General features: G+C 59.8%; 1 protein-coding gene across 1 annotated transcript in view; it reads left to right on the forward strand.

The window, feature by feature from the left end:
- The window catches only part of LOC140464203 (rab11 family-interacting protein 4A-like), a 207,746-nt gene extending 185,852 nt beyond the window's left edge, over nt 1–21,894 (forward strand). Inside the window, exon 3 of the mRNA XM_072559054.1 lies at nt 21,719–21,894. Coding sequence (XP_072415155.1) covers nt 21,719–21,894 — 176 coding nt within the window. The remainder of the gene's footprint in view (nt 1–21,718) is intronic.
- The last annotated feature ends 1,106 nt before the right edge of the window (nt 21,895–23,000 follow it).

Raw genomic sequence — 23,000 nt, forward strand, 5'->3', positions numbered from 1 at the left:
TGAGGGTCAGTTTGTGGGATTGTGCCCCAGTGAGGGGCAGTGTGTGGGACTGTGCCCCAGTGAGGGGCAATAGTTCAGGACTGTGCCCCAGTGAGGGTCAGTGTGTGGGACTGTGCCCCAGTGAGGGTCAGTGTGTGGGACTGTGCCCCAGTGAGGGGACGTAATTCGGGACTGTGCCCAGTGAGGGTCAGTGTGTGGGACTGTGCCCCAGTGAGGGGCAATAAGTCGGGACTGTGCCCCAGTGAGGGGCAGTAATTCGGGACTGTGCCCAAGTCTGGGTCAGTGTGTGGGACTGTGCCCCAGCGAGGGGCAATAAGTCAGGACTGTGCCCCATTGAGGGGCAGTAATTCGGGACTGTGCCCCAGTGTGTATGGGACTGTGCCCCAGTGTGGGGCAGTAATTCGGGACTGTGCCCCAGTGTGTGTGGGACTGTACCCCAGTGTGGGGCAGTAATTCGGGACCTTACCCCAGTGAGGGTCAGTAATTCGGTACTGTGCCCCAGTGAGGGGCAGTAATTCGGGACTGTGCCCCAGTGTGGGGCAGTAATTCGGGACTGTGCCCCAGTGAGGGGCAGTGTGTGGGACGGTGGCCCAGTGAGGGGCAATAATTTGGGACTGTGCCCCAGTGAGGGGCAGTGTGTGGGACTGTGCCCCAGTATGGGGCAGTGTGTGGGACTGTGTCCCAGTGTGGGACAGTATTTCGGGACTTTGCCCCAGTGAGGGTCAGTTTGTGGGACTGTGCCCCAGTGAGGGTCAGTAATTCGGGACTGTGCCCCAGTGAGGGTCAGTGTGTGGGACTGTGCCCCAGTGAGGGGCAGTAATTCGGGACTGTGCCCCAGTCAGGGTCAGTGTGTGGGACTGTACCCCAGTGAGGGGCAATAATTCGGGACTGTGCCCCAGACAGGGTCAGTGTGTGGGACTATGCCCCAGTGAGGGGCAGTGTGTGGGTGGTGTACCCCAATGAGGATCAGTGTGTGGGACTGTGCCCCAGTGAGGGGCAATAATTCGGACTGTGCCCCAGTGAGGGTCATTAATTTGGGACTGTAGACCAGTGAAGGGCAGTGTGTGGGCCTGTGCCCCAGTGAGGGTCAGTGTGTGGGACTGTGCCCCAGTGTGGGGCAGTGTGTGGGACTGTGCCCCAGTGTGGGGCAGTGTGTGGGACTGTGCCCCAGTGAGGGTCAGTGTGTGGGGCTATGCCCCAGTGTGGGGCAGTGTTTGGGACTGGGCCCCAGTGAGGGGCAGTGTGTGGGACGGTGGCCCAGTGAGGGGCAATAATTCGGGACTGTGCCCCAGTGAGGGGCAGTGTGTTGGACTGTGTCCCAGTGAGGGGCAGTGTGTGGGACTGTGCCCCAGTGAGTGTCAGTTTGTGGGAGTGTGCCCCAGTGAGGGTCAGTGTGTGGGACTATGCCCCAGTGAGGGTCAGTGTGTGGGACTGTGTCCCAGTGAGGGTCAGTGTGTGGGACTGTGCCCCAGTGAGGGGCAATAATTTGGGACTGTGCCCCAGTGAGGGTCAGTAATTCGGGACTGTGCCCCAGTGAGGGTCAGTGTGTGGGACTGTGCCCCAGTGAGGGGCAATAATTTGGGACTGTGCCCCAGTGAGGGTCAGTGTGTGGGACTGTGCCCCAGTGTGGGTCAGTGTGTGGGACTGTGCCCCAGTGAGGGGCAGTAATTCGGGACTGTGCCCCAGTGTGTGTGGGACTGTGCCCCAGTGTGGGGCAGTAATTCGGGACTGTACCCCAGTGTGTGTGGGACTGTACCCCAGTGTGGGGCAGTAATTCAGGACTGTACCCCAGTGAGGGTCAGTAATTCTGGACTGTGCCCCAGTGTGGGGCAGTAATTCGGGACTGTGCCCCAGTGAGGGGCAGTAATTCGGGACTGTGCCCTAGTGAGGGGCAGTAATTCGGGACTGTGCCCCAGTGTGTGTGGGACTGTGCCCCAGTGTGGGGCAGTAATTCGGGACTGTACCCCAGTTTGTGTGGGACTGTGCCCCAGTGTGGGGCAGTAATTCGGGACTGAGCCCAAGTGTGTGTGGGACTGTACCCCAGTGTGGGGCAGTAATTCGGGACTGTACCCCAGTGAGTGTCAGTAATTCGGGACTGTGCCCCAGTGTGGTGAAGTAATTCGGGACTGTGCCCCAGTGAGGGGCAGTAATTCGGGACTGTGCCCCAGTGTGGGGCAGTAATTCGGGACTGTGCCCCAGTGAGGGGCAGTAATTCGGGACTGTGCCCCAGTGAGGGGCAGTGTGTTGGACTGTGTCCCAGTGAGGGTCAGTGTGTGGGACTGTGCCCCAGTGAGTGTCAGTTTGTGGGATTGTGCCCCAGTGTGGGGACATAATTCAGGACTGTGCCCCAGTGAGGGTCAGTGTGTGGGAGTGTGCCCCAGTGAGGGGCAATAATTCGAGTTTGTGCCCCAGTGAGGGGCAGTGTGTTGGACTGTGCCCCAGTGAGGAGAAATAATTCAGGACTGTGCCCCAGTGAGGGTCAGTGTGTGGTATTGTGACCCAGTGAGGGTCAGTGTGTGGGACTATGCCCCAGTGTGGGGCAGTGTGTGGGACTGAGCCCCAGTGAGGGGCAGTGTGTGGGTGGTGTGCCCCAGTGAGGGTAAGTGTGTGGGTATTTACCCCACTGTGGCACAGTGTGTGGGTGGTGTGCCCCAGTGAGGGTCAGTGTGTGGGACTGTGCCCCAGTGTGGGTCAGTTTGTGGGATTGTGCCCCAGTGCGGGTCAGTGTGTGGGACTGAGCCCCAGTGAGGGGCAGTGTGTGGGACTGTGCTCCAGTGAGGGTCAGTGTGTGGGACTGTGCCCTAGTGTGGGGCAATAATTTGGGACTGTGCCCCAGTGAGGGTCGGTTTGTGGGATTGTGCCCCAGTGTGAGGCAGTGTGTGTGACTGTGTCCCAGTGAGGGTCACTAATTCGGGACTGTGCCCCAGTGAGGGTCAGTAATTCGGGACTGTGCCCCAGTGAGGGTCAGTTTGTGGGAATGTGCCCCAGTGTGGGGCAATAATTTGGGACTGTGCCTCATTGAGGGGCAGTGTGTGGGACTGTGCCCCAGTGAGGGTCAATTTGTGGGATTGTGCCCCAGTGAGGGTCAGTGTGTGGGACTGTGCCCCAGTGAGGGGCAATAGTTCAGGACTGTGCCCCAGTGAGGGTCAGTGTGTGGGACTGAGCCCCAGTGAGGGTCAGTTTGTGGGATTGTGCCCCAGTGAGGGGCAGTGTGTGGGACCGTGCCCCAGTGAGGGGCAATAGTTCAGGACTGTGCCCCAGTGAGGGTCAGTACGTGGGACTGTGCCCCAGTGAGGGGCAATAAGTCGGGACTGTGCCCCAGTGAGGGGCAGTAATTTGGGACTGTGCCCCAGTGTGTGGAACTGTGCCCCAGTGAGGGTCAATAATTCGGGACTGTGCCCAAGTCAAGGTCAGTGTGTGGGACTGTGCCCCAGCGAGGGGCAATAAGTAAGGACTGTGCCCCAGTGAGGGGCAGTAATTCGGGACTATGCCCCAGTGTGGGGCAGTAACTCGGGACTGTGCCCCAGTGTGTGTGGGACTGTACCCCAGTGTGGGGCAGTAATTCGGGACCTTACCCCAGTGAGGGTCAGTAATTCGGGACTGTGCCCCAGTGTGGGGCAGTAATTCGGGACTGTGCCCCAGTGAGGGGCAGTAATTCGGGACTGTGCCCCAGTGTGGGGCAGTAATTCGGGACTGTGCCCCAGTGAGGGGCAGTGTGTGGGACGGTGGCCCAGTGAGGGGCAATAATTCGGGACTGTGCCCCAGTGAGGGGCAGTGTGTGGGACTGTGCCCCAGTATGGGGCAGTGTGTGGGACTGTGTCCCAGTGTGGGACAGCATTTCGGGACTTTGCCCCAGTGAGGGTCAGTAATTCGGGACTGTGCCCCAGTGAGGGTCAGTGTGTGGGACTGTGCCCCAGTGAGGGGACGTAATTCGGGACTGTGCCCCAGTCAGGGTCAGTGTGTGGGACTGTACCCCAGTGAGGGGCAATAATTCGGGACTGTGCCCCAGACAGGGTCAGTGTGTGGGACTATGCCCCAGTGTGGGGCAGTGTGTGGGTGGTGTGCCCCAGTGAGGGGCAGTGTGTGGGTGGTGTACCCCAATGAGGATCAGTGTGTGGGACTGTGCCCCAGTGAGGGTCGGTGTATGGGACTGTGCCCCAATGAGGGGCAATAATTCGGACTGTGCCCCAGTGAGGGTCATTAATTTGGGACTGTAGACCAGTGAAGGGCAGTGTGTGGGCCTGTGCCCCAGTGAGGGTCAGTGTGTGGGACTGTGCCCCAGTGAGGGTCAGTGTGTGGGACTATGCCCCTGTGTGGGGCAGTGTTTGGGACTGAGCCCCAGTGAGGGGCAGTGTTTGGGACTGAGCCCCAGTGAGGGGCAGTGTGTGGGACTGTGCCCCAGTGTGGGGCAGTGTTTGGGACTGAGCCCCAGTTAGGGGCAGTGTTTGGGACTGAGCCCCAGTGAGGGGCAGTGTGTAGGACTGTGCCCCAGTGAGGGTCAGTGTGTGGGACTGTGCCCCAGTGAGGGTCAGTGTGTGGGACTGTGTCCCAGTGAGGGTCAGTGTGTGGGACTCTGCCCCAGTGAGGGTCAGTGTGTGGGACTGTGTCCCAGTGAGGGTCAGTGTGTGGGACTCTGCCCCAGTGTGGGGACATAATTCAGGACTGTGCCCCAGTGAGGGTCAGTGTGTGGGAGTGTGCACCAGTGAGGGGCAATAATTCGGGTTTGTGCCCCAGTGAGGGTCAGTGTGTGGGACTGTGTCCCAGTGAGGGTAAGTGTGTGGGACTGTGCCCCAGTGAGGGTCAGTGTGTGGGACTATGCCCCAGTGTGGGGCAGTGTGTGGGACAGAGCCCCAGTGAGGGGCAGTGTGTGGGACTGTGCCCCAGTGAGGGTCAGTGTGTGGGAGTGTGTCCCAGTGAGGGTCGGTGTGTGGGACTGTGCCCCAGTGAGGGTCAGAGTGTGGGACTGTACCCCAGTGAGGGTCATTAATTCGGGACTGTCCCCAGTTAGGGTCAGTAATTCGGGACTGTGCCCCAGTGTGGGGCAGTGTGTGGGACTGTGCCCTAGTGAGGGGAAATAATTCGGGACTGTGCCCCAGTGTGGGTCAGTGTGTGGGACTGTGCCCCAGTGTGGGGCAGTGTGTGGGACTGTGCACCCAGTGAGGTTCAGTAATTTGGGACTGTGCCCCAGTGAGGGTCAGTGTGTGGGACTGTGCCCCAGTGAGGGGACGTAATTCGGGACTGTGCCCAGTGAGGGTCAGTGTGTGGGACTGTGCCCCAGTGAGGGGCAATAAGTCGGGACTGTGCCCTAGTGAGGGGCAGTAATTCGGGACTGTACCCCAGTTTGTGTGGGACTGTGCCCCAGTGTGGGGCAGTAATTCGGGATTGTGCCCCAGTGTGTGTGGGACTGTATCCCAGTGTGGGGCAGTAATTCGGGACTGTACCCCAGTTTGTGTGGGACTGTGCCCCAGTGTGGTGCAGTAATTCGGGACTGTGCCCCAGTGAGGGTCAGTAATTCGGGACTGTGCCCCAGTGAGGGGCAGTGTGTGGGACGGTGGCCCAGTGAGGGGCAATAATTCGGGACTGTGCCCCAGTGAAGGGCAGTGTGTTGGACTGTGTCCAAGTGAGGGGCAGTGTGTGGGACTGTGTCCCAGTAAGGGTCAGTGTGTGGGACTGTGCACCACTGAGTGTCAGTTTGTGGGATTGTGCCCCAGTGTGGGGCAGTGTGTTGGACTGTGTCCAAGTGAGGGGCAGTGTGTGGGACTGTGCCCCAGTGAGGGTCAGTTTGTGGGACTGTGCCCCAGTGAGGGGCAATAGTTCAGGACTGTGCCCCAGTGAGGGTCAGTGTGTGGGACTGTGCCCCAGAGAGGGGCAATAGTTCAGGACTGTGCCCCATTGAGGGTCAGTGTGTGGGACTGTGCCCCAGAGAGGGGCAATAGTTCAGGACTGTGCCCCATTGAGGGTCAGTGTGTGGGACTGTGCCCCAGTGAGGGTCAGTTTGTGGGATTGTGCCCCAGTGAGGGGCAGTGTGTGGGACTGTGCCCCAGAGAGGGGCAATAGTTCAGGACTGTGCCCCATTGAGGGTCAGTGTGTGGGACTGTGCCCCAGTGAGGGGCAATAGTTCAGGACTGTGCCCCAGTGAGGGTCAGTGTGTGGGACTGTGCCGCAGTGAGGGTCAGTTTGTGGGATTGTGCCCCAGTGTGGGGCAGTGTGTGGGACTGTGTCCAAGTGAGGGGCAGAGTGTGGGACTGTGCCCCAGTGTGGGTCAGTGTGTGGGACTGTGCCCCAGTGAGGGTCAGTGTGTGGGACTATGCCCCGGTGAGGGTCACTAATTCGGGACTATGCCCCAGTGTGGGACAGTGTGTGGGACTGTGCCCCAGTGAGGGTCAGTGTGTGGGACTGTGCCCCAGTGAGGGTCAGTGTGTGGGTCTGTGCCCTAGTGTGGGGCAATAATTTGGGACTGTGCCCCATTGAGGGGCAGTGTGTGGGATTGTGCCCCAGTGAGGGTCAGTTTGTGCGATTGTGCCCCAGTGAGGGGCAGTGTGTGGGACTGTGCCCCAGTGAGGGGCAATAGTTCAGGACTGTGCCCCAGTGAGGGTCAGTGTGTGGGACTGTGCCCCAGTGAGGGGACGTAATTCGGGACTCTGCCCAGTGAGGGTCAGTGTGTGGGACTGTGCCCCAGTGTGGGGCAATAAGTCGGGACTGTGCCCCAGTGAGGGGCAGTAATTTGGGACTGTGCCCCAGTTTGTGGAAATGTGCCCCAGTGAGGGTCAATAATTCGGGACTGTGCCCCAGTCAGGGTCAGTGTGTGGGACTGTGCCCTAGCGAGGGGCAATAAGTCAGGACTGTGCCCCAGTGAGGGGCAGTAATTCGGGACTGTGCCCCAGTGTGTATGGGACAGTGCCCCAGTGTGGGGCAGTAATTCGGGACTGTACCCCAGTGTGTGTGGGACTGTACCCCAGTGTGGGGCAGTAATTCGGGACCTTACCCCAGTGAGGGTCAGTAATTCGGGACTGTGCCCCAGTGAGGGGAAGTGTGTGGGACTGTGCCCCAGTATGGGGCAGTGTGTGGGACTGTGTCCCAGTGTGGGACAGTATTTCGGGACTTTGCCCCAGTGAGGGTCAGTAATTCGGGACTGTGCCCCAGTGAGGGTCAGTGTGTGGGACTGTGCCCCAGTGAGGGGACGTAATTCGGGACTGTGCCCCAGTGAGAGTCGGTGTATGGGACTGTGCCCCAGTGAGGGGCAATAATTCGGACTGTGCCCCAATGAGGATCATTAATTTGGGACTGTAGACCAGTGAAGGGCAGTGTGTGGGCCTGTGCCCCAGTGTGGGTCAGTGTGTGGGACTGTGCCCCAGTGTGGGGCAGTGTGTGGGACTGTGGCCCAGTGTGGGACAGTATTTCGGGACTTTGCCCCAGTGAGGGTCAGTAATTCGGGACTGTGCCCCAGTGAGGGTCAGTGTGTGGGACTGTGCCCCAGTGAGGGGACGTAATTCGGGACTGTGCCCCAGTCAGGGTCAGTGTGTGAGACTGTACCCCAGTGAGGGTCAGTAATTCGGGACTGTGCCCCAGTGAGGGTCAGTGTGTGGGACTGTGCCCCAGTGAGGGGACGTAATTCGGGACTGTGCCCCAGTGAGGGTCGGTGTATGGGACTGTGCCCCAGTGAGGGGCAATAATTCGGACTGTGCCCCAGTGAGGGTCATTAATTTGGGACTGTAGACCAGTGAAGGGCAGTGTGTGGGCCTGTGCCAGGGTGTGGGTCAGTGTGTGGGACTGTGCCCCAGTGAGGGGCAATAATTCGGGACTGTGCCCCAGTGAGGGTCAGTGTGTGGGACTGTGCCCCAGTGTGGGTCAGTGTGTGGGACTGTGCCCCAGTGTGGGGCAGTGTGTGGGACTGTGCCCCCAGCGAGGTTCAGTAATTTGGGACTGTGCCCCAGTGAGGGTCAGTGTGTGGGACTGTGCCCCAGTGAGGGGACGTAATTCGGGACTGTGCCCAGTGAGGGTCAGTGTGTGGGACTGTGCCCCAGTGAGGGGCAATAAGTCGGGACTGTGCCCTAGTGAGGGGCAGTAGTTCGGGACTGTGCCCCAGTGTGTGTGGGACTGTGCCCCAGTGTGGGGCAGTAATTCGGGACTGTACCCCAGTTTGTGTGGGACTGTGCCCCAGTGTGGGGCAGTAATTCGGGACTGTGCCCCAGTGTGTGTGGGACTGTACCCCAGTGTGGGGCAGTAATTCGGGACTGTGCCCTAGTAATTCGGGACTGTGCCCCAGTGTGTGTGGGACTGTGCCCCAGTGTGGGGCAGTAATTCGGGACTGTACCCCAGTTTGTGTGGGACTGTGCCCCAGTGTGGGGCAGTAATTCGGGACTGTACCCCAGTGAGGGTCAGTAATTCGGGACTGTGCCCCAGTGTCGTGCAGTAATTCGGGACTGTGCCCCAGTGAGGGGCAGTAATTCGGGACTGTGCCCCAGTGTGGGGCAGTAATTCGGGATTGTGCCCCAATGAGGGGCAGTAATTCGGGACTGTGCCCCAGTGAGGGGCAGTGTGTGGGACGGTGGCCCAGTGAGGGGCAATAATTCGGGACTGTGCCCCAGTGAGGGGCAGTGTGTGGGACTCTGTCCAAGTGAGGGGCAGTGTGTGGGACTGTGCCCCAGTGTGGGTCAGTGTGTGGGACAGTGCCCCAGTGAGGGTCAGTTTGTTGGACTCTGCCCCAGTGTGGGGACATAATTCAGGACTGTGCCCCAGTGAGGGGCAATAATTCAGGACTGTGCCCCAGTGAGGGGCAGTGTGTGGGATTGTGACCCAGTGAGGGGCAGTGTGTGGGACTGTGCCCCAGTGAAGGTCAGTGTGTGGAACGGTGCCCCAGTGAGGGTCAGTGTGTGGGACTGTGCACCAGTGAGGGTCAGAGTGTGGGACTGTACCCCTGTGAGGGTCACTAATTCAGGACTGTGCCCCAGTGAGGGTCAGTGTGTGGGACTGTGCCCCAGTGAGGGGCAGTAATTCGGGACTGTGCCCCAGTGTGGGGCAGTAATTCGGGACTGTGCCCCAGTGAGGGGCAGTAATTCGGGACTGTGCCCCAGTGAGGGGCAGTGTGTGGGACGGTGGCACAGTGAGGGGCAATAATTCAGGACTGTGCCCCAGTGAGGGGCAGTGTGTGGGACTGTGCCCCAGTGAGGGGCAGTAATTCGGGACTGTGCCCCAGTGAGGGGCAGTGTGTGGGATTGTGACCCAGTGAGGGGCAGTGTGTGGGACTGTGCCCCAGTGAGGGGCAGTGTGTGGGACTGTGCCCCAGTGAGGGTCAGTGTGTGGGACTGTGCCCCAATGACGGTCAGTTTGTGGGATTGTGCCCCAGTGTGGGGCAGTGTGTGAGACTGTGTCCAAGTGAGGGGCAGTGTGTGGGACTGTGCCCCAGTGAGGGTCAGTTTGTGGGATTGTGCCCCAGTGTGGGGCAGTGTGTGGGACTGTGTCCAAGTGAGGGGCAGTGTGTGGGAGTGTGCCCCAGTGAGGGGCAATAATTCAGGACTGTGCACCAGTGAGGGGCAGTGTGTGGGATTGTGACCCAGTGAGGGTCAGTGTGTGGGACTGTGCCCCAGTGAGGGTCAGTGTTTGGGACTATGCCCCAGTGTGGGGCAGTGTGTGGGACTGAGCCCCAGTGAGGGGCAGTGTGTGGGACTGTGCCCCAGTGAAGGTCAGTATGTGGAACGGTGCCCCAGTGTGGGGCAGTGTGTGGGACTATGCCCCAGTGAGGGTCAGAGTGTGGGACTGTACCGCAGTGAGGGTCACTAATTCAGGACTGTGCCCCAGTGAGGGTCAGTGTGTGGGACTGTGCCCCAGTGAGGGGCAGTAATTCGGGACTGTGCCCCAGTGTGGGGCAGTAATTCGGGACTGTGCCCCAGTGCGGGGCAGTAATTCGGGACTGTGCCCCAGTGAGGGGCAGTGTGTGGGACGGTGGCACAGTGAGGGGCAATAATTCAGGACTGTGCCCCAGTGAGGGGCAGTGTGTTGGACTGTGTCCCAGTGAGGGTCAGTGTGTGGGACTGTGCCCCAGTGAGTGTCAGTTTGTGGGATTGTGCCCCAGTGTGGGGCAGTGTGTGAGACTGTGTCCAAGTGAGGGGCAGTGTGTGGGACTGTGCCCCAGTGAGTGTCAGTTTGTGGGATTGTGCCCCAGTGTGGGGCAGTGTGTGAGACTGTGTCCAAGTGAAGGGCAGTGTGTGGGACTGTGCCCCAGTGAGGGTCAGTTTGTGGGATTGTGCCCAAGTGTGGGGCAGTGTGTGGGACTGTGTCCCAGTGAGGGGCAGTGTGTGGGACTGTGCCCCAGTGTGGGTCAGTGTGTGGGACTGTGCCCCAGTGAGGGTCAGTTTGTGGGACTCTGCCCCAGTGTGGGGACATAATTCAGGACTGTGCCCCAGTGAGGGTCAGTGTGTGGGAGTGTGCCCCAGTGAGGGGCAATAATTCAGGACTGTGCCCCAGTGAGGGGCAGTGTGTGGGATTGTGACCCAGTGAGGGTCAGTGTGTGGGACTGTGCCCCAGTGAGGGTCAGTGTGTGGGACTATGCCCCAGTGTGGGGCAGTGTGTGGGACTGAGCCCCAGTGAGGGGCAGTGTGTGGGACTGTGCCCCAGTGAAGGTCAGTATGTGGAACGGTGCCCCAGTGAGGGTCAGTGTGTGGAACGGTGCCCCAGTGAGGGTCAGTGTGTGGGACTGTGCCCCAGTGAGGGTCAGAGTGTGGGACTGTACCCCAGTGAGGGTCAGTAATTCGGGACTGTGCCCCAGTGAGGGTCAGTGTGTGGGACTATGCCCCAGTGAGGGGCAATAATTCGGGACTGTGCCCCAGTGAGGGTCAGTGTGTGGGACTGTGCCCCAGTGTGGGTCAGTGTGTGGGACTGTGCCCCAGTGTGGGGCAGTGTGTGGGACTGTGCCCCCAGTGAGGTTCAGTAATTTGGGACTGTGCCCCAGTGAGGGTCAGTGTGTGGGACTGTGCCCCAGTGAGGGGACGTAATTCGGGACTGTGCCCAGTGAGGGTCAGTGTGTGGGACTGTGCCCCAGTGAGGGGCAATAAGTCGGGACTGTGCCCTAGTGAGGGGCAGTAATTCGGGACTGTGCCCCAGTGTGTGTGGGACTGTGCCCCAGTGTGGGGCAGTAATTCGGGACTGTACCCCAGTTTGTGTGGGACTGTGCCCCAGTGTGGGGCAGTAATTCGGGACTGTGCCCCAGTGCGTGTGGGACTGTACCCCAGTGTGGGGCAGTAATTCGGGACTGTACCCCAGTGAGGGTCAGTAATTCGGGACTGTGCCCCAGTGTGGGGCAGTAATTCGGGACTGTGCCCCAGTGAGGGGCAGTAATTCGGGACTGTGCCCCAGTGAGGGGCAGTGTGTGGGACGGTGGCACAGTGAGGGGCAATAATTCGGGACTGTGCCCCAGTGAGGGGCAGTGTGTTGGACTGTGTCCAAGTGAGGGGCAGTGTGTGGGACTGTGTCCCAGTGAGGGGCAGTGTGTTGGACTGTGTCCAAGTGAGGGGCAGTGTGTGGGACTGTGTCCCAGTGAGTGTCAGTTTGTGGGATTGTGCCCCAGTGTGGGGCAGTGTGTGGGACTGTGTCCAAGTGACGGGCAGTGTGTGGGACTGTGCCCCAGTGAGGGTCAGTGTGTGGGACTGTGCCCCAGTGTGGGACAGTGTGTGGGACTGTGCCGCAGTGAGGGTCAGTGTGTGGGACTGTGCCCCAGTGAGGGTCAGTTTGTGGGACTTTGCCCCAGTGTGGGGACATAATTCAGGACTGTGCCCCAGTGAGGGTCAGTGTGTGGGAGTGTGCCCCAGTGAGGGGCAATAATTTGGGTTTGTGCCCCAGTGAGGGGCAGTGTGTTGGACTGTGCCCCAGTGAGGAGCAATAATTCGGGACTGTGCCCCAGTGGGGGTCAGTGAGTGGGACTGTGCCCCAGTGAGGGTTAGTAATTCGGGACTGTGCCCCAGTGAGGGTCAGTGTGTGGGACTGTGCCCCAGTGAGGGGACGTAATTCGGGACTGTGCCCCAGTCAGGGTCAGTAATTCGGGACTGTGCCCCAGTGAGGGGCAGTGTGCGGGATTGTGACCCAGTGAGGGTCAGTATGTGGGAATGTGCCCCAGTGAGGGTCAGTAATTCGGGACTGTGCCCCAGTGGGGGTCAGTGAGTGGGACTGTGCCCCAGTGAGGGTTAGTAATTCGGGACTGTGCCCCAGTGAGGGTCAGTGTGTGGGACTGTGCCCCAGTGAGGGGACGTAATTCGGGACTGTGCCCCAGTGTGTGTGGGACTGTGCCCCAGTGTGGGGCAGTAATTCGGGACTGTACCCCAGTTTGTGTGGGACTGTGCCCCAGTGTGGGGCAGTAATTCGGGACTGTGCCCCAGTGCGTGTGGGACTGTACCCCAGTGTGGGGCAGTAATTCGGGACTGTACCCCAGTGAGGGTCAGTAATTCGGGACTGTGCCCCAGTGTGGGGCAGTAATTCGGGACTGTGCCCCAGTGAGGGGCAGTAATTCGGGACTGTGCCCCAGTGAGGGGCAGTGTGTGGGACGGTGGCACAGTGAGGGGCAATAATTCGGGACTGTGCCCCAGTGAGGGGCAGTGTGTTGGACTGTGTCCAAGTGAGGGGCAGTGTGTGGGACTGTGTCCCAGTGAGGGGCAGTGTGTTGGACTGTGTCCAAGTGAGGGGCAGTGTGTGGGACTGTGTCCAAGTGACGGGCAGTGTGTGGGACTGTGCCCCAGTGAGGGTCAGTGTGTGGGACTGTGCCCCAGTGTGGGACAGTGTGTGGGACTGTGCCGCAGTGAGGGTCAGTGTGTGGGACTGTGCCCCAGTGAGGGTCAGTTTGTGGGACTTTGCCCCAGTGTGGGGACATAATTCAGGACTGTGCCCCAGTGAGGGTCAGTGTGTGGGAGTGTGCCCCAGTGAGGGGCAATAATTTGGGTTTGTGCCCCAGTGAGGGGCAGTGTGTTGGACTGTGCCCCAGTGAGGAGCAATAATTCGGGACTGTGCCCCAGTGGGGGTCAGTGAGTGGGACTGTGCCCCAGTGAGGGTTAGTAATTCGGGACTGTGCCCCAGTGAGGGTCAGTGTGTGGGACTGTGCCCCAGTGAGGGGACGTAATTCGGGACTGTGCCCCAGTCAGGGTCAGTAATTCGGGACTGTGCCCCAGTGAGGGGCAGTGTGCGGGATTGTGACCCAGTGAGGGTCAGTATGTGGGAATGTGCCCCAGTGAGGGTCAGTAATTCGGGACTGTGCCCCAGTGGGGGTCAGTGAGTGGGACTGTGCCCCAGTGAGGGTTAGTAATTCGGGACTGTGCCCCAGTGAGGGTCAGTGTGTGGGACTGTGCCCCAGTGAGGGGACGTAATTCGGGACTGTGCCCCAGTCAGGGTCAGTAATTCGGGACTGTGACCCAGTGAGGGGCAGTGTGTGGGATTGTGACCCAGTGAGGGTCAGTGTGTGGGTCTGTGCCCCAGTGAGGGGCAATAAGTCGGGACTGTGCCCCAGTGAGGGGCAGTAATTCGGGACTGTGCCGCAGTGTGTGGAACTGTGCCCCAGTGAGAGTCAATAATTCGGGACTGTGCCCCAGTGTGTGGGACTGTGCCCCAGTCAGGGTCAGTGTGTGGGACTGTGCCCCAGTGAGGGGCAATAATTCAGGACTGTGCCCCAGTGAGGGGCAATAATTCGGGACTGTGCCCCAGTGTGTGTGGGACGGTGCCCCAGTGTGGGGCAGTAATTCAGGACTGTACCCCAGTTTGTATGGGACTGTGCCCCAGTGTGGGGCAGTAATTTGGGCCTGTGCCCCAGTGTGTGTGGGACTGTACCCCAGTGTGGGGCAGTAATTCGGGACTGTACCCCAGTGAGGGTCAGTAATTCGGGACTGTGTCCCAGTGTGGGGCAGTAATTCGGGACTATGCCCCAGTGAGGGGCAGTAATTCGGGACTGTGCCCCAGTGTGGGGCAGTAATTCGGACTGTGCCCCAGTGAGGGGCAGTGTGTGGGACGGTGGCCCAGTGAGGGGCAATAATTCGTGACTGTGGCCAGTGAGGGGCAGTGTGTGGGACTGTGCCCCAGTATGGGGCAGTGTGTGGGACTGTGCCCCAGTGAGGGTCAGTTTGTGGGACTGTGCCCCAGTGTGTGGGACTGTGCCCCAGTCAGGGTCAGTGTGTGGGACTGTGCCCCAGTGAGGGGCAAAAATTCAGGACTGTGCCCCAGTGAGGGGCAATAATTCGGGACTGTGCCCCAGTGTGTGTGGGACGGTGCCCCAGTGTGGGGCAGTAATTCAGGACTGTACCCCAGTTTGTATGGGACTGTGTCCCAGTGTGGGACAGTATTTCGGGACTTTGCCCCAGTGAGGGTCAGTTTGTGGGACTGTGCCCCAGTGAGGGTCAGTAATTCGGGACTGTGCCCCAGTGAGGGTCAGTGTGTGGGACTGTACCCCAGTGAGGGGCAATAATTCGGGACTGTGCCCCAGTGAGGGGACGTAATTCGGGACTGTGCCCCAGTCAGGGTCAGTGTGTGGGACTGTACCCCAGTGAGGGGCAATAATTCGGGACTGTGCCCAGTGAGGGGCAGTAATTCGGGACTGTGCCCCAGTGTGTGTGGGACTGTGCCCCAGTGTGTGTGGGACTGTGCCCCAGTGAGGGTTATTAATTTGGGACTGTAGACGAGTGAAGGGCAGTGTGTGGGCCTGTGCCCCAGTGAGGGTCAGTGTGTGGGACTGTGCCCCAGTGTGGGGCAGTGTGTGGGACTGTGCCCCAGTGTGGGTCAGTGTGTGGGACTGTACCCCAGTGAGGGTCAGTAATTCGGGACTGTGCCCCAGTGTGGGGCAGTGCGTGGGACTGTGCCCCAGTGAGGGTCAGTGTGTGGGACTATGCCCTAGTGTGGTACAGTGTGTGGGTGGTGTGCCCGAGTGGGGGGCAGTGTGTGGGTGGTGTGCCCGAGTGGGGGGCAGTGTGTGGGTGGTGTACCCCAATGAGGATCAGTGTGTGCGACTGTGCCCCAGTGAGGGACAGTGTGTGGGTGGTGTGCCCCAGTGAGGGTAAGTGTGTGGGTGTTTACCCCAGTGTGGCACAGTGTGTGGGTGGTGTGCCCCAGTGAGGGTCAGTGTGTGGGACTGTGCCCCAGTGAGGGTCAGTTTGTGGGACTGTGCCCCAGTGAGGGTCAGTGTGTGGGACTGTGCCCCAGTGAGGGTCAGTGTGTGGGACTGTACCCCAGTGAGGGCCAGTGTGTGGGACTGTGCCCCAGTGTGGGGCAGTGTGTGGGACTGTGCCCCAGTGAGGGTCAGTGTGTGGGACTGTGCCCCAGTGAGGGTCGGTGTGTGGGACTGTGCCCCAGTGAGGGTCACTAATTCGGGACTGTGCCCCAGTTAGGGTCAGTAATTCGGGTCTGTGCCCCAGTGAGGGTCAGTGTGTGGGACTGTGCCCCAGTGAGGGGCAATAATTCGGGACTGTGCCCCAGTGAGGTTCAGTGTGTGGGACTGTGCCCCAGTGTGTGTCAGTTTGTGGGATTGTGCCCCAGTGTGAGGCAGTGTGTGGGACTGTACCCCAGTGAGGGTCACTAATTCGGGACTGTGCCCCCAGTGAGGTTCAGTAATTTGGGACTGTGCCCCAGTGAGGGCCAGTGTGTGGGACTGTGCCCCAGTGTGGGGCAGTGTGTGGGACTGTGCCCCAGTGAGGGGCAGTAATTCGGGACTGTGCCCCAGTGAGGGTCGGTGTGTGGGACTGTGCCCCAGTGAGGGTCACTAATTCGGGACTGTGCCCCAGTTAGGGTCAGTAATTCGGGTCTGTGCCCCAGTGAGGGTCAGTGTGTGGGACTGTGCCCCAGTGAGGGGCAATAATTCGGGACTGTGCCCCAGTGAGGTTCAGTGTGTGGGACTGTGCCCCAGTGTGTGTCAGTTTGTGGGATTGTGCCCCAGTGTGAGGCAGTGTGTGGGACTGTACCCCAGTGAGGGTCACTAATTCGGGACTGTGCCCCCAGTGAGGTTCAGTAATTTGGGACTGTGCCCCAGTGAGGGTCAGTGTGTGGGACTGTGGCCCAGTGAGGGGACGTAATTCGGGACTGTGCCCAGTGAGGGTCAGTGTGTGGGACTGTGCCCAGTGAGTGGCAATAAGTCGGGACTGTGCCCCAGTGAGGGGCAGTAATTCGGGACTGTGCCCCAGTGTTTGGAACTGTGCCCCAGTCAGGGTCAGTGTGTGGGACTGTGGCCCAGTGAGGGTCAGTAATTCGGGACTGTGCCCAGTGAGGGTCAGTGTGTGGGACTATGCCCCAGTGAGGGGCCATAAGTCAGGACTGTGCCCAAGTGAGGGGCAGTAATTCGGGACTGTGCCCCAGTGTGTGTGGGACGGTGCCCCAGTGTGGGGCAGTAATTCGGGACTGTACCCCAGTTTGTATGGGACTGTGCCCCAGTGTGGGGCAGTAAATCGGGACTGTGCCCCAGTGTGTGTGGGACTGTACCCCAGTGTGGGGCAGTAATTCGGGACTGTACCCCTGTGAGGGTCAGTAATTCGGGACTGTACCCCAGTGAGGGTCACCAATTCGGGACTGTGCCCCAGTGTGGGGCAGTGTGTGGGACTGTGCCCCAGTGAGGACCAGTGTGTGGGACTGTGCCCCAGTGAGGGTCATTGTGTGGGACTGTGCCCCAGTGAGGGTCAGTGTGTGGAACTGTGCCCCAGTAAGGACCAGTGTGTGGGACTGTACCCCAGTGTGGGGCAGTGTGTGGGACTGTGCCCCAGTGAGGGTCAGTGTGTGGGACTATGCCCCAGTGTGGGGCAGTGTGTGGGTGGTGTGCCTCAGTGAGGTGCAGTGTGTGGGTGGTGTGCCCCAGTGTGGGGCAGTGTGTGGGACTGTGCCCCAGTGAAGGGTCAGTGTGTGGGACTATGCCCCAGTGTGGGGCAGTGTGTGGGTGGTGTGCCCCAGTGTGGGGCAGTGTGTGGGACGGTGCCCCAGTGAGGGTCAGTGTGTGGGACTGTGCCCCAGTAAGGGTCAGTGTGTGGGACTATGCCCCAGTGTGGGGCAGTGTGTGGGTGGTGTGCCTCAGTGAGGTGCAGTGTGTGGGTGGTGTGCCCCAGTGTGGGGCAGTGTGTGGGACTGTGCCCCAGTGAGGGTCAGTGTGTGGGACTGTGCCCCAGTGAGGGGACGTAATTCGGGACTGTGCCCAGTGAGGGTCAGTGTGTCGGACTGTGCCCCAGTGAGGGGCAAAAAGTCGGGACTGTGCCCTAGTGAGGGGCAGTAATTCGGGACTGTGCCCCTGTGTGTGTGGGACTGTGCCCCAGTGTGGGGCAGTAATTCGGGACTGTACCCCAGTTTGTGTGGGACTGTGCCCCAGTGTGGGGCAGTAATTCGGGACTGTGCCCCAGTGTGCGTGGGACTGTACCCCAGTGTGGGGCAGTAATTCGGGACTGTACCCCAGTGAGGGTCAGTAATTCGGGACTGTGCCCCAGTGTGGGGCAGTAATTCGGGACTGTGCCCCAGTGAGGGGCAGTGTATGGGACTGTGTCCCAGTGAGGGTCAGTGTGTGGGACTGTGCCCCAGTGAGGGTCAGTGTGTGGGACTGTGCCCCAGAGAGGGTCAGTAATTCGGGACTGTGCCCCAGTGAGGGGCAGTGTGTGGGACTGTGCCCCAGTGTGGGACAGTAATTCAGGACTTTGGCCCAGTGAGGGTCAGTGTGTGGGACTGTGCCCCAGTGAGGGTCAGTAATTCGGGACTGTGCCCCAGTGAGGGTCAGTGTGTGGGACTGTGCCCCAGTGAGGGTCAGTGTGTGGGACTGTACCACAGTGAGTGCCAGTGTGTGGGACTGTGCCCCAGTGTGGGTCAGTTTGTGAGATTGTGCCCCAGTGAGGGTCAGTGTGTGGGACTGTGCCCCAGTGAGGGGACGTAATTCGGGACTGTGCCCAGTGAGGGTCAGTGAGTGGGACTGTGCCCCAGTGAGGGGCAAAATGTCGGGACTGTGCCCTAGTGAGGGGCAGTAATTCGGGACTTTGTCCCAGTGAGGGGCAGTAATTCGGGACTGTGCCCCAGTGAGGGGCAGTAATTTGGGACTGTGCCCCAGTGAGGGGCAGTAATTCGGGACTTTGTCCCAGTGAGGGGCAGTAATTCGGGACTGTGCCCCAGTGTGTGTGGGACTGTACCCCAGTGTGGGGCAGTAATTCGGGACTGTACCCCAGTGAGGGTCAGTAATTCGGGACTGTGCCCCAGTGTGGGGCAGTAAATCGGGACTGTGCCCCAGTGTGGGGCAGTAATTCGGGACTGTGCCCCAGTGAGGGGCAGTGTGTGGGACGGTGGCCCGGTGAGGGGCAATAATTCGGGACTGTGCCCCAGTGATGGGCAGTGTGTGGGAGTGTGCCCCAGTGAGGGGCAATAATTCGGGTCTGTGCCCCAGTGAGGGGCAGTGTGTTGGACTGTGCCCCAGTGAGGAGCAATAATTCGGGACTGTGCCCCAGTGAGGGGCAGTAATTCGGGACTGTGTCCCAGTGTGTGTGGGACTGTGCCCCAGTGTGGGGCAGTAATTCGAGACTGTACCCCAGTTTGTGTGGGGCTGTGCCCCAGTGTGGGGCAGTAATTCGGGACTGTGCCCCAGTGAGGGTCAGTGTGTGGGACTGTGCCCCTGTGAGGGTCAGTTTGTGGGCTTGTGCCCCAGTGAGGGGACATAATTCGGGACTGTGTCCCAGTGAGGGTCAGTGTGTGGGTCTGTGCCCCAGTGAGGGTCAAAATTCGGGACTGTGCCCCAGTGAGGGTCAGTGTGTGGGACTGTGCCCCAGTGAGGGTCAGTTTGTGGGCTTGTGCCCCAGTGAGGGGACATAATTCGGGACTGTGCCCCAGTGAGGGTCAGTGTTTGGGAGTGTGCCCCAGTGAGGGGCAATAATTCGGGTCTGTGCCCCAGTGAGGGACAGTGTGTTGGACTGTGCCCCAGTGAGGAGCAATAATTCGGGACTGTGCCCCAGTGAGGGTCAGTGTGTGGGACTGTGCCCCAGTGAGGGGCAATAAGTCGGGACTGTGCCCCAGTGAGGGGCAGTAATTCGGGACTGTGTCCCAGTGTGTGTGGGACTGTGCCCCAGTGTGGGGCAGTAATTCGGGACTGTACCCCAGTTTGTGTGGGGCTGTGCCCCAGTGTGGGGCAGTAATTCGGGACTGTACCCCAGTTTGTGTGGGGCTGTGCCCCAGTGTGGGGCAGTAATTCGGGACTGTACCCCAGTTTGTGTGGGGCTGTGCCCCAGTGTGGGGCAGTAATTCGGGACTGTACCCCAGTTTGTGTGGGGCTGTGCCCCAGTGTGGGGCAGTAATTCGGGACTGTGCCCCAGTGTGTGTGGGACTGTACTCCAGTGTGGGGCAGTAATTCGGGACTGTGCCCCAGTGTGTGTGGGACTGTACTCCAGTGTGGGGCAGTAATTCGGGACTGTGCCCCAGTGTGGGGCAGTAATTCGGGACGGTGGCCCAGTGAGGGGCAATAATTCGGGACTGTGCCCCAGTGAGGGACAGTGTGTTGGAATGTGTCCAAGTGAGGGCAGTGTGAGGGACTGTGTCCCAGTGTGGGGCAGTGTGTGGGACTGTGCCCCAGTGAGGGTCAATGTGTGGGACTGTGCCCCAGTGAGGGTCAGTTTGTGGGACTCTGCCCCAGTGAGGGGACATAATTCGGAACTGTGCCCCAGTGAGGGTCAGTGTGTGGGAGTGTGCCCCAGTGAGGGGCAATACTTCGGGTCTGTGCCCCAGTGAGGGGCAGTGTGTTGGACTGTGCCCCAGTGTGGCACAGTGTGTGGGTTGTGTGCCCCAGTGAGGGTCAGTGTGTGGGACTGTACCCCAGTGTGTGTGGGTCTGTGCCCCAGTGAGGGGCAATAATTCGGGACTGTGCCCCAGTGAGGGGCAGTGTGTGGGACTGTACCCCAGTGAGGGTCAGTAATTCGGGACTGTGCCGCAGTGTGGGGCAGTAATTCGGGACTGTGCCCCAGTGAGGGGCAGTAATTCGGGACGGTGCCCCAGTGAGGGTCAGTGTGTGGGATTGTGCCCCAGTGTGGGTCAGTGTGTGTGTGACTGTGCCCCAGTGAGGGTCAGTGTGTTGGACTGTGCCCCAGTGAGGGTCAGTGTGTGGGTAGTGTGCCCCAGTGTGGGGCAGTGTGTGGGACTGTGCCCTCGTGAGGGTCAGTAATTCGGGACTGTGCCCCAGTGTGGGGCAGTAATTCGGGACTGTGCCCCAGTGAGGGGCAGTGTATGGGACTGTGCCCCAGTGAGGGGCAGTGTGTGGGACTGTGCCCCAGTGAGAGTCAGTGTGTGGCACTGTGCCCCAGTGAGCGTCAGTGTGTGGGACTGTGCCCCAGTGTGGGGCAGTAATTCGGGACTGTGCCCCAGTGTGGGGCAGTAATTCGGGACGGTGGCCCAGTGAGGGGCAATAATTCGGGACTGTGCCCCAGTGAGGGGCAGTGTGTTGGACTGTGTCCAAGTGAGGGCAGTGTGAGGGACTGTGTCCCAGTGAGGGTCAGTGTGTGGGACTGTGCCCCAGTGAGGGTCAATGTGTGGGACTGTGCCCCAGTGAGGGTCAGTGTGTGGGACTATGCCCCAGTGTGGGGCAGTGTGTGGGACTGTGCCCCAGACAGGGTCAGTGTGTGGGACTATGCCCCAGTGTGGGGCAGTGTGTGGGACTGTGCCCCAGACAGGGTCAGTGTGTGGGACTATGCCCCAGTGTGGGGCAGTGTATGGGACTGTGCCCCAGTGAGGGTCAGTGTGTGGGACTGTGCCCCAGTGAGCGTCAGTGTGTGGGTGGTGTACCCCAGTGAGGGTCAGTTTGTGGGATTGTGCCCCAGTGTGGGGCAGTGTGTGGGACTGTGCCCCAGTGTGGGGCAGTGTGTGGGACTGTGCCCCAGTGAGGGTCAGTGTGTGGGACTGTGCCCCAGTGAGGGTCAGTGTGTGGGACAGTGCCCCAGTGAGGGGCAATAATTTGGGACTGTGCCCCAGTTAGGGGCAGTGTGTTGGACTGTGCCCCAGTGTGGCACAGTGTGTGGGTGGTGTGCCCCAGTGAGGGTCAGTGTGTGGGACTGTGTCCAGTGAGGGTCACTAATTCGGGACTGTGTCCCAGTGAGGTTCAGTAATTCGGGACTGTGTCCCAGTGAGGGTCAGTGTTTGGGACTGTGCCCCAGTGAGGGGGCGTAATTCAGGACTGTGCCCCAGTGAGGTGCAATAATTCGGGACTGTGCCCCAGTGAGGGGCAATTATTTGGGACTATGCCCCAGTGAGGGGCAGTGTGTGGGTCGGTGGCCCAGTGAGGGGCAACAATTCGGGACTGTGCCCCAGTGAGGGGCAGTGTGTTGGACTGTGTCCAAGTGAGGGGCAGTGTGTGGGACTGTGCCCCAGTGAGGATCAGTGTGTGGGACTGTGCCCCAGTGAGGATCAGTGTGTGGGACTGTACCCCAGTGAGGGTCAGTGTGTGGGACTGTGCCCCAGTGAGGATCAGTGTGTGGGACTGTACCCCAGTGAGGGTCAGTGTGTGGGACTGTGCCCCAGTGAGGGTCAGTGTGTGGGACTGTGCCCCAGTGAGGGTCAGTGTGTGGGACTGTGCCCCAGTGAGGATCAGTGTGTGGGACTGTACCCCAGTGAGAGTCAGTAATTCGGGACTTTGTCCCAGTGAGAGTCAGTAATTCGGGACTTTGTCCCAGTGAGGGGCAGTAATTTGGGACTGTGCCCCAGTGAGGGGCAGTAATTCGGGACTGTTTTGCTGTTGTCCTGCTGTGATTTGATTTGTTTGTGTTGACAGGTTGTGCTGATCGATTGGGGTCTGTCCTGTGTCTGGAGAACCCGCACTTTGACGCCGTGTATGAAGATTATTACTGTCGCCAGGTATATTCCAGCCCGGATTCTGTCTGGAATCTCAGTGGGAGAGTGGGAATGGGTTTTGTGGACGTGTGTTGCCTGGATGAAGGAGGTATTTGAGAATGTAAGGCCGTGACCTGTCCCAGTGCAGTCTCAGGCCGGCCTCGGGGAATGCTCATTCCCAATCCCAGGGGAATCCCAGTGTCTCACCTCCCTCCAGCACTGATTGGTTACATTGGAGTTGATCACCTGTGATGGACTGAGTTCATCAATCATTTGCTGTGTCCATCATCTTGATTGGCTGAAGGTATCAATCCTCCACCAATCACAGTTGCGAATTTGGAGAATTGTGATTGGCTGCAGGGTTGATGGAGCCTGCGGTTGGAATGACACCAACTCTGCATGCCATTGGTCAGTTGGGAAATCTTGCCGTAAGTTACAGACACAATCTCGATCCACTCGCCCTCCTCATTCTCTCCCCTCCTCCCTACTCCTGTCTCAATCTGGCCCTCACTCTGATTGACCGTGCGTTTAGTGAAAGGAGGAGCAGGTTGATGGGCAGAATGGCCTGCTATATTCTCACTGCTCCATTTTCTCTACAAATCATTCTTTTGAACTGAGGGAATGACTCCTATTTGTTTCTGGAACATTCTGAGTTGCTGATATTTTCAGAAGGTGTTGATGAATGTTATAAATATCAAGGTGTTTGCTCAGTGTGTCCCTGTGACAAACTGAAGGAACAGATTGGAAACACACTCTCGCCAAGTACACTGGGTGCACTGACCAGTCACCCCTAACCCAGTACCCCCTGAGCTGGTGTCTGCTAACCTGTGACCCCTGACCTGGTACCCCTGAGCTGGGGCCTGCTGACCTGTGACCCCTGAACCGGTACAATGAGAGCAGATTTTTGGGTCAAATAAGAAATGAACTTGAGGAAGTTGTCAGGGAGTGTACGGTCCAGGGTCAGAGTAAGGTCAGGGTAAGGTCCAGGGTCAGGGTATGGTCCAGGGTCAGGGTATGGTCCAGGGTCAGGGAATGGTCCAGGGTCAGGGTATGGTCCAGGGACAGGGTATGGTCCAGGGTCAGGGTATGGTCCAGGGTCAGGGTATGGTCCAGGGTCAGGGTAAGGTCCAGGGTCAGGGTAAGGTCCAGGGTCAGGGTAAGGTGCAGGGTCAGGGTATGGTCCAGGGTCAGGGTAAGGTCCAGGGTCAGGGTAAGGTCCAGGG

The sequence above is a fragment of the Chiloscyllium punctatum genome, chromosome 39, assembly GCF_047496795.1.
Source record: "Chiloscyllium punctatum isolate Juve2018m chromosome 39, sChiPun1.3, whole genome shotgun sequence".
Taxonomy (NCBI): domain Eukaryota; kingdom Metazoa; phylum Chordata; class Chondrichthyes; order Orectolobiformes; family Hemiscylliidae; genus Chiloscyllium; species Chiloscyllium punctatum.